A 10,548-nucleotide genomic window follows, 5' to 3' on the forward strand; every position below is an offset into this window, starting at 1 on the left:
TTTAGTCCTTCTGGATAATCTCAAAACTAATGTAAAAAAAACAACTTTCAACTTTGAAAAATAAAGTCACTCCGGCTAGTTCTCTCGACCACACTCTCAATAAAGTCAAACACGTATTAATCATCATGAAGCTGTGTAAGGAAATGTGAAAGGATTCCAAAATATAGTTTACGTGTTTTATTATAAAGGAATTATACCATTTCTATATTTATAATTGCCTTTTTGCTGTAAAAGAAAATTGCATTGCATGTATATGCTTACCGCGTACGTAGATATGATCATCGTTGAACATATTTATGAAACTGACTGTCTTATTGTGTTTTACAGGCATGCACATTCTATTTTGAGCAACACATGCGCATTTTTTTTAGTTTTATACAAATAGTGCCATTATAAATAACATATTCAATATTTTAACATTATTATGATTAAAAAATCACGTCTCTTTAAATTTGTCTTTTAGTCAAGAGGTGTACATTGTATATAATAGTCCATTGCTCATCTATTTCACCTCTCATATGGAAGAAATGACATCCTTATGGAATCAGCAGCAACAGGTTTTTCTTAATTTCTTGTTTCTTATCCCTTATCATTTCTTAAACTAAAAATTATGATTATGAACAATTTTGGTGTCCATATGATCAACACCTAATTAGCTTGCTTTATTTTCATTATTAATCCCTAATAAGTTTCTTTTGATTCACCCAAAAAAAACTTAACTTTTATTTCTTTCATGTACAAAAATGAATTATGGTGTGGGGTTTTTGTATGTAGGTTTGAAATATATTGTTATTTTAACACAATTGTCTATTGTCTGTATATTGTATATAGTTTCACATATACATGATTTGAATATTTGATTGTAAATATTCTTGATTAAATTTATATTACTCCGTATATGTTAAACTAATTACTTAACTAGTCATTTGTCTTTCTTGAAAGTTTTTAAATTAGATAATACTCTATGCATCTTTTACAAGTGTCACCTTGAATTTTAATTTTTTTTTTATTAATTTCACTTTCTACCAATGAAATATCAGTCATTTTAACCTCTTTTAATTTGTTAAAATACAAAATGGACCGAAATCTTATAATAGTATTGTGAACAATTAAGATGAGATGGAGGGAATATCAAAATTTTATAATATCTATTAAAATAGTCAGAAAACAACATTTTAAGACTCTAAAAATAAAATTGAAATATATCATAAAAGTAGTAAAATATATGGAGCATCTAATATCTTAAATTGTCATTTTTTGCATTCATCACTTAACTTATGGTAACTTTTTTTTTGTGACTTGCGAAAATTGTAGAACATTGATGAACTGAAGCTCAGGATTCATTACACTAGACTTGAACTAGAGGCAGTCAAATCAAAAGCAACTGAAGAAATGAATAAACAGAACAAATTAGTTGAACAATTGTTACACCTCCTAAAACTTGTTTGCCAAGAAAGAGATGAAGCAAAAGATCAAATTCATAAACTGCAAATGAAGATAATGCCTTCTTTAAAAAATCCCTTAGTCTCAAATTGCGTTGTGACGGATCAACTTCATCATCATCCTCAGAAACATCATTTAACGAAACCTATTAAAGCCAACTCCGTAGTTGCAAAATCAAATGTTTTTGCTGATGCATACAATTACAGCTCGTGGCCCATTGATTCACTTTTCGACCCTGTAACGTCTCAAGAGTTTGGTAACATTAACACAAACACTTTTGATCAAGATTATCAAGATGTAATCTGGTCCAACGCTTCAGGAAATGTACCAAACATCGATCCAAATATGTTGACAATGGAAAATATGATCAAAGGAAAAGCGTTACCGCAAAAAGGGAATTTACTAAAAGCAGTCACAGAGGCGGGCCCGCTTTTGAAAACTCTGCTTTCAACTACGGGCTCACCTCACAATTTTGTGGAACTGACACCACCATTTCCGTGTTATCGCAATGGTGGTCAGAATCAGATGGCATTGAAGATGAAACAATCACAACCGTTATTTGGTGGAGATAACATATTGAATCTTGATGATATGAATTATGGTAACTATAATCAAAGGAAGATGGTATTATGCTCTCCTAGAACTAGTAACCTTGGTGTGGTTGAAAAGAGGCAGAGGTTTCGATAAGATCCATCGACATATGGGGTTCTTTATCTGGTATTTTTTTAATTTTTCAATTGTTTTTATTCTTTTGTAAAGGAGTTTGACTTGATGCGTTTCAAAATTTGAAATGAAGGGTGTACATATATTATGATATGTTATGTGTAGGGTTCAGCGCGTAGTTCATAACCGTTAGAGGTATTTTGCCAACAAAAAATAAAAGGTTTCAAATCCTCACACTCCCAATGTCATAACAGTTTAGTGAGTCAAGTACGCCCTTATATTATGAAATTGACTGTCGATTATGGGTCCGAGTTTCAGTTTTCAAAATTCTTTATCACCAAAAATATGGGGGTGGAATACTGGAATAATTTTTTTTTTTTTGGACATAAGAAAGTTCATAAGAGGTAGCATGATGCTATTTACACAAGTTTATACTGGTGATACGGGTCAAAAATATCACTTTGTTTGAAGCCCAATTAAAAGCCCATTGTACTTCAGATGGGCCGAATGAATGCATATGGTATTATCAATCAGTTAGCTTGTAGCAGTTGGTTAGTTTTGCATGAAATAAGGAAGTTACGCATGATGAATGAGTGGGTCTTCATATCTCCATGCTACATCCACATGTTCCCTACATACACGTTTCCCATTTCTAGCTTAAATTATGCATGTAGTTTATTAGTTAGTATATGATATGAAGTCAGTTTCTACAAAATTTAGTACTCCGTATAAATAGGTAATCTCTTTTATGAGAAATATGATGAATGAAAAAGTTGGATTAATTCCAAGTCTTTACACTTAGTCTATTTTCTTTGAAGAATGACTATCTCGAATCGGTCTTCTATCATAAAATTGTGTAGTTATGAACTTTAAGGATTGTGGTCTTCATATTAAACTACATCATTCCCATTTTATGTCTTTTCCACTTTACTTTGTTTTTTTTTTCTTCCATTTTACTCTTATTTATATATAAAAAACCATAAAAACTTTCATAACCACATTTATTTTAGACTTAATCACGTATTTCGTCCCTAAAGTTTAACTTTTTTTTCATCCTTGTCCCTAATGTTTTTTTTTCTCACCCCAACCCTTAATGTTACAATTCAGTTTCAATTTGGTCCCCAGGTTAACGTCCGTTATATGCAATCCGTTAGTGCCTTATCAAGTGATTTTAAAACAAGGATAAATCAGTCTTTTGCTATTAAACCCTAGTATTGCCGCTAATATTGCACACAAACACGTCTGTTGGTTATTAAGTCTTTGAGAATTCAGTTTCTTCTCGGTTCTTCACGTAAAACTTATCAAACAAACCTCAACCTCTTCAATCCAATATGGATCCACCAATATTGGATGTTCCGTTGTACAACATACGTACCGAGTATAGAAACATGGATACAACTACTCTGAATCAATTATATTGTAAGGATTCATCCATATTCTGATTAATTTATGCAACTGTTTTTATTTGACTGCAAATATGCACTAGTAATGTTACTGCAAATACTTTTACTACTAATACTCTTCTTTATAATTCGATTACAGCCCAATATCCAGAGTTGTGTACTACTCTTATTTGGCTATTTTGAAGTACTCTGTTTTGTTTTTTTAATGATTGTAACAAGCATGTCAAATGCATACTCTTATTTTGGTATTTTGAAGTACTCTTATTTGGTATTTTAATGACTGTAATGAGCATGTCAAATACATACTCTAATTTGATTATTTTGAAGTTATTTTAAGTACTCTTATTTGGTTATTATGTTCCACTTATTGAACTGGTTGTTTGTGTGCCAAATATTCAGCATACAAATGGAGGTTACAGGTTGCTTTGTGTAATAAGCAGGTCTTATAATGGTTAATAATAATAATAACTTTTTTTTTTTTTTTTTTTTTTTTGGCATCTTTGGGTCAAGATTGCTTTGTGCAATAAGCAGGTCTTATAATGGTTAATAAATATTTTTTTTTTTTTTTTTTTTTTTTTTGGGTCAATATTGATTCTTTGTCCATAAAGTTGTTGAATAATGGCAACGAAAAACTGAAGTTCATAACTTGGTTAAAGATTGCTTTTTTTATTTTGGGTCAAGATTGCTTCTTTGGGTCAAAGAAGCAATTATAAACAGTTTGAACATTTGTGAACAATTGTATAAACAGTTTGAACATTTGTCACTGTACAAACATAAAGAATCAAATGAAGGAGATCTGCATAAACTTAAAACCGCATAAACAAATATGTACAATTGCAAATATGTACGGCCAAAAGCTTATCAAAATCTGGACTGCCAAAAGCTTACCAAAACAAAGTGATCAAACTTCAGGTACATAATACATTCACAAACTCAAGACAATGTGGACTGCCATAATAACATTTATTCACAAAGGCAAACTTTTTTTCAAGAATCAAACTAATCGATACTCATACTTTTCATTGATGAATCATAGTAATGGATCAGAGTACATTCACTAAAGGAACACAATACATTCAAAATTACAAACTGAATCTTGCATTTGAGTCTACTACTACTAAAATATTATCCAATACATAATAACTAAACACAACAATATTATTACAAACTGGAGGCGTCTTCTTTTTCGTTCCTCAATCTCGAGTTTCATTTCAAGCATTTTCTTCATCTCCAATTGTGCTTCTCGATCCATCATAGGTGGGTCATACCTTTGTACAAATTTGCAATTGGACCACTATACAAACATACAAACATTAGTGTTGAAATCACAATTCACAATTCATATTTACAAAAAAGGCAAAACGAATTTAAAACTAAAACAAAATTGGGCAGCAATATAATCTCCTTCCAGGGTTTTTTAAAGTCTTTGATGTGCGAAGAAAAGCTTGTCTACCACACAAACAATTAACCATTTTCGCAATTTTGAAAGTACGGTTTTAGAAGGACGATTGAGACAGCAGCGAATTAGGGTTTGTAAAGGGGATTATACGAACTAGCAGTTGGGATTTCATTTATGGACGTATATGTTGTATATAAATATATATAATATAATAGATATATAATTTATATTATATTATATTACACAAACACGCAAAAGTACAATATTACCCTCAGGTGGAAATCACGTGATAAGGAGTAAACGGCGCTGATATAACGGTAGTAAGAAGTAGGGAAGAATTTAAAACGTTATCCAAACATTAAGGATAAATATGGGAAAATAAAACTTTAGGGACAAGGATGAAAAAAAGTATAAACTTTAAGGACCAATTTCGTATTTAAGTCTTTATTTTATAAAGCGGCCCATGTGTTAAGATCCATCTTAAATGTATGTGTAGTTAGTGTTTTTGAAAAAATATCCGTTTCGAACGTAGTTAGTCTCATTCTATCACCTGGTTTGGATTGAAGGTTATCAATCTTTTGCCACCAAAAATATAATGGTGGATTATCATTATTATTGTTATTTATTTTTTATTTATACAGAGCAGATTTCATAAAAGAGGAGCATTACTAATTACACAAGTTCATACAGGCTTTTATTTTTCCCTTTTGTCTTTTGGAAATTACACAAATTCTACACCAGAAATAATTAATCTGGTAACTCTCAAAGTGATACATTATTTCATTTTTATTCTTCATCAAGAGAAGAACACTTCAAGATGAGAACAAGTGAACAAGTTAAACTAGAATCTATGACTGCTTTCTTAGAAACTATCACCATATAACAATGTTTGCATTGGTTTTCACTTGTTCAACACAATAACACCTATTCATATCCAAACACATTGTTTTCATATCACAAATAAACTAATTTCTTACACCCATATGAAAATTCAAGCTCCTTTAATTGTTTAATGTCTTTAAGTCCTGTTGAATCTCCTACTTTCAAGCCATCAAAATGGAGTCCAATAGTAATCGCCATAGTTGGCACCATAGGAACCTTATTCTTAGTTCTTACTTATTATAACATACTACGACGCTTTTCGTTTCGCTCCATATTATCTTCAAGACATAGTCAAAGGAGGCGGTTAAGCCACACAAACTCAGATGGTAATTATAATAATAATCATCTTTCATTACACTTTGAGAGCCGCGGGCTCGATTCATTCATTGTGCAAATGATTCCTGTTACACAGTTCAAGGATAACATGGAATTAGATAAAGTGAATCAAGGTGATCAAAGTACCGAATGCGCGATTTGTTTAGGTGAATATGAAGACGATGAATGGGTGAAAACAATACCAAATTGCTATCATGTGTTCCATGTATCATGCATTGATACTTGGTTTCAAACTCATTCAAGTTGTCCGCTTTGTAGATCAGATGTTTTTGATGTCGAAGGTTCGTTTTCTACATGTGATGACAGTCTTGTAACAAATCTAATTAGAGAAGATGTTGTTGAAGAACGATCGGCTTTTTATCAAGCTCTTCGCTCTCATATTCTGCAAAATTCTAACTTGGCAAGGCTAGAGAACTGAGTTTATAATTTTTTTGTGGTCCTAGATTATATGATATAGTTTGTGTGCCATTTTCTTCAAGAAATTCCAATTATTTTCAATTTCAGGTACCTTTTGGAGCATATAACTAATAAGGTACTCTTAGGTTCGTATTTAATTGTCACCAGAAAAAAAAAATACACAGATAAATCTAAATTTTTCTTAGCTTTTTTCACCGACTACGTCGTCGGAAAAAACCTAATAAATGACAATAAAGTTTAACTTTTTGACTGGCTTTTCGTCAATATTTTGACCAAGACATATGCCGACGGCATGTTATTGGTGTTGGAAACTAAACTTGATTTTGGGCTATGGGTTTTGGATTTGGGCTTGCAAGTATCCAAGTATTTTGGATCAAGATTGTAGTCCATTACGTAGAAACTTCTTGAAATATGTAGTATTGAAAGTGTGTAGAAAAATCTTTTAAAATATCTAAAGGTAATACTTAGAAAATATCTAGATAATGCTTAGGAAAAATCTAGATTTTAGTAGATGATGAAGAGTTCTAGACTACTCCATTGAGTAGTATAAATAGAGGGCTTCACCCCTCATTTGTAATCAAGCAATTCAATAAGCAATAAAAGAAAAGCTTTCAATATCAATCAAATTTCTAAATCATCAATCCTCTCTTCCACAAATAATATATATAACCGCCTATTTCTAACAAATTGGTATCAAGATCTTGGTTCGACAAGATGATGGCCAACAATGTCATCACGTTTCCTCGCCTCACAAAGGATAATTATGATCGATGGAGCATCCAAATGAAGACCTTCCTAGGTGGACAAGACTTATGGGAGATTGTGGAGGAAGGCTATGAGGAACCTGCAGAAAAAGGTCCTCTCAGCAAGGAGAAAAAATTAATGAAGACGAACGATCAAAAGGCTCTTTCCATCATCCAACAAGGTGTAGATGATGGAGCTTTTGAGAAAATTGCAAGTGCAACCACCGCCAAGAAAGCATGGGAGATCTTGGAGAATTCTTATAAGGGAGTTGATAAGGTGAAAAAGGTTCGACTACAAACACTACGAGGTGAGTTCGAATCCTTAAATAAGAAAGACTCAGAATCAATTTCTGATTATTTTACAAGAGTCTTGGCGGTTGTCAATCAATTAAAGATGACTGGTGAAACTCTAAGTGATGTAAGAGTCATTGAGAAGATTCTTAGATCATTAGATTCAAAATTCGACTATATAGTCGTAGCCATCGAAGAATCTAAAGATCTAGAATCAGTGACTATCGATGAACTCATGGGTTCACTACAAGCCCATGAAGAGAGGTTCAATAAGAAAAATAAGGAGCCTTTGGAGCAAGCTTTACAAGCAAAACTCTCTTTCAAGGAAGAGAGCAGTGAAAAGACTCATCAAACGAGTCAACGAGGTCATGATCAAGTACGTGGCCGAGGACGAGGACGAGGACAAGGATATATCAAACGTGGAGGTTATAGTTCTTACAGAAATGAAGAAAGAAGTCAAAATTTTCACCCGACAAGAGGTTGCGGGAGAGGCTACACAAGTAGAAGGCCAAGGTATGACAATTCTCAAACCAAATGCTATAATTGTCATAAATTTGGCCACTATGCTTCGGAATGCGAGAAGTCAAACAATTACGTGCAAGAAAGAGAAAATTTAGTGCAAGAAGATACCGAAGCCGTGAAAAACACTTTGTTACTAGCATGCAAAGGTGAAGATAACGGAGAATCAAATTTGTGGTATCTAGACACGGGTGCAAGCAACCATATGTGCGGTGACAAAAACATGTTTGTGGAGTTAGACGAGGTAATTAGTGGAAATATCACCTTCGGAGATTCTTCTAAAGTCCCGGTTAAAGGCAAAGGTAAGATTCTCATCCGCTTGAAAAATGAAAGGCATCAATTTATCTCTAACGTGTATTATGTGCCCAATATGAAGACGAATATACTGAGTATTGGACAACTCTTAGAGAAAGGCTATGATATTCATAAGATAAATCGTACCCTTTCTTTAAGAGACCAAAAAGGAGGTTTGATTGCTAAGGTGCCAATGTCAAAGAATAGGATGTTCATGCTAAATATTCAACATGACATTCCAAGATGTTTAAAAGCATGTTTCAAAGATAATTCTTGGCTTTGGCACATGAGATACGGGCACTTAAATTTTTTAGGCTTAAAATTATTATCAAGTAAAGGAATGGTGAAGGATTTGCCTCCAATTAATCATCCGGATCAAATATGTGAGAGATGCCTTCTAGGAAAGCACTTCCGAAACAGTTTTCCAACAGAATCTTCTAGTAGAGCGAAGAAACCTCTAGATATTATTCACACGGATGTGTGTGGACCCATAAGCCCACCGTCTTTTGGTAAAAATAGATATTTTCTTCTATTCATTGATGATTTTAGTCGAAAGACATGGGTCTATTTTCTAAAAGAGAAGTCGGAAGCTTTTGGAATATTCAAGAAGTTTAAAGCATTTGTGGAGAATCAAAGTGGTCTCACCATAAAGGCGATGAGATTTAATCGTGGAGGAGAGTTCAATCCAAGGAATTCAAGGAATTTTGCGACAACAATGGGTTACGACGTCCTCTAACTCTTCCGTATTCACCTCAACAAAATGGTGTTGCGGAAAGAAAAAATAGGACCATTCTTGATATGGCCCGGAGTATTGATGTTAAAGCGAAGGGGTACAAAATAGTAGTATTTTTACTGCGAAATACTATTAAATATGATACAATTTTACACAAGTTATTTATTTATTTATAGAGTGGATATACCAAAACCTTACTACAACACTTATAGGCAGTGTACCTAATCGTACAGTAGTGTAGTTTTTAGTAAGTCCGGTTCGTTCCACAGGGAGCTAGCCAAGTTTAACACTATATTTTTAAAACTATATTTGTATAAATATAAATATATATATATAAGTAATATTATTATTATAAAAAGGGGGTTTTTACCGTTTAATGACCGGTTTGTCGATTTTAAAACTTTAGTCGCAGTTAAAACCTAATGTAAAATATTAAAAATAAATATAACTTAAATTAAAGCGTAAAGTAAATAACGATAATGAAATTGCGATAAATAAAAGTGCGATAAATAAAATGACGATAAATAAAATTGCGATAATTAAAAAGTACGATAAATAAAATGACAATAAATTAAAGTGCGATAATTAAAAGTGCAATTAAATATGAAATAAAGGAATTATGCTTATTTAAACTTCCGTAATCATGATGTTTGACGTGTTGATTTTAGTTTATTCCGATGGGTTAATTGTCCTTTGTCCTGGATTATTCAATATGTTCGTCTGGTTTTTTTCCATAACAGTCCATCAGTCATAAATATAAAGTGCGAGTGTGCTCGTCAAATTATCCTTATATCCGAAGTCAAATATTCTAACTAATTGGGGACTTAAACTATAATTACACCAAGTGTCCTTGTATATAATTCACCCCTGTTTTAATAAGTCCATTGACTATTAATCCATTCCCGTGTCCGGTTAAATGAACGATTATTAGTACTTATAAATATCCCGCCTATCGTGTCCGATCGAGTGTATATGGTTATTTATAGGTACGTCAAATTGTAAATCTTTATATTAAATTAACAAACTATCATTTAATTTAACAAATATAAAGCCCATTAATAGCCCATAGTCTAATTTCCACAAGTGTCGTTCTTTTGTCCAAACTCCAATTATGGTACAAAGCCCAATTACCCAATTTTAATATTTAGCCCAACATCACGATTACTTCAGCTTAAATAAGCATAATAATAACTTAGCTACGAGACATTAATTTAAAAAGGTTGAACATAACTTACAATGATTAATAATAGCGTAGCGTTATACGGACAGAATTTTGACTTACACACTTACAACATTCGCTAACAAACCCTTATTATTATTAAAATTAAAATTAAAATTAAAATTAAAATTATAATATATATATATATATATATATATATACGTTTGAGAGATGGAGAAAGAAAAAGATGTGTTAATTTCAGCCAA

General features: G+C 32.2%; 1 protein-coding gene across 1 annotated transcript; it reads left to right on the plus strand.

Annotated features, from left to right (window-relative positions):
- The first annotated feature begins 518 nt into the window (after nt 1-518).
- On the plus strand, nt 519-2,259 carry LOC139902314 (uncharacterized). The gene is made up of 2 exons (XM_071884953.1): nt 519-557; nt 1,315-2,259. The coding sequence occupies exons 1-2, from the start codon at nt 519-521 to the stop codon at nt 2,128-2,130; spliced, it is 855 nt and encodes a 284-aa protein (XP_071741054.1). The 3' UTR covers nt 2,131-2,259.
- The last annotated feature ends 8,289 nt before the right edge of the window (nt 2,260-10,548 follow it).

Source organism: Rutidosis leptorrhynchoides, chromosome 3 (assembly GCF_046630445.1).
Source record: "Rutidosis leptorrhynchoides isolate AG116_Rl617_1_P2 chromosome 3, CSIRO_AGI_Rlap_v1, whole genome shotgun sequence".
NCBI classification, from domain to species: domain Eukaryota; kingdom Viridiplantae; phylum Streptophyta; class Magnoliopsida; order Asterales; family Asteraceae; genus Rutidosis; species Rutidosis leptorrhynchoides.

Coding starts and splice junctions, on each gene's coding strand:
- LOC139902314 (XM_071884953.1), top strand. CDS start 519: ATGGAAGAAATGACATCCTTATGGAATCAGCAGCAACAG. Junction 558..1,314: donor TATGGAATCAGCAGCAACAG/GTTTTTCTTAAT, acceptor CGAAAATTGTAG/AACATTGATGAACTGAAGCT.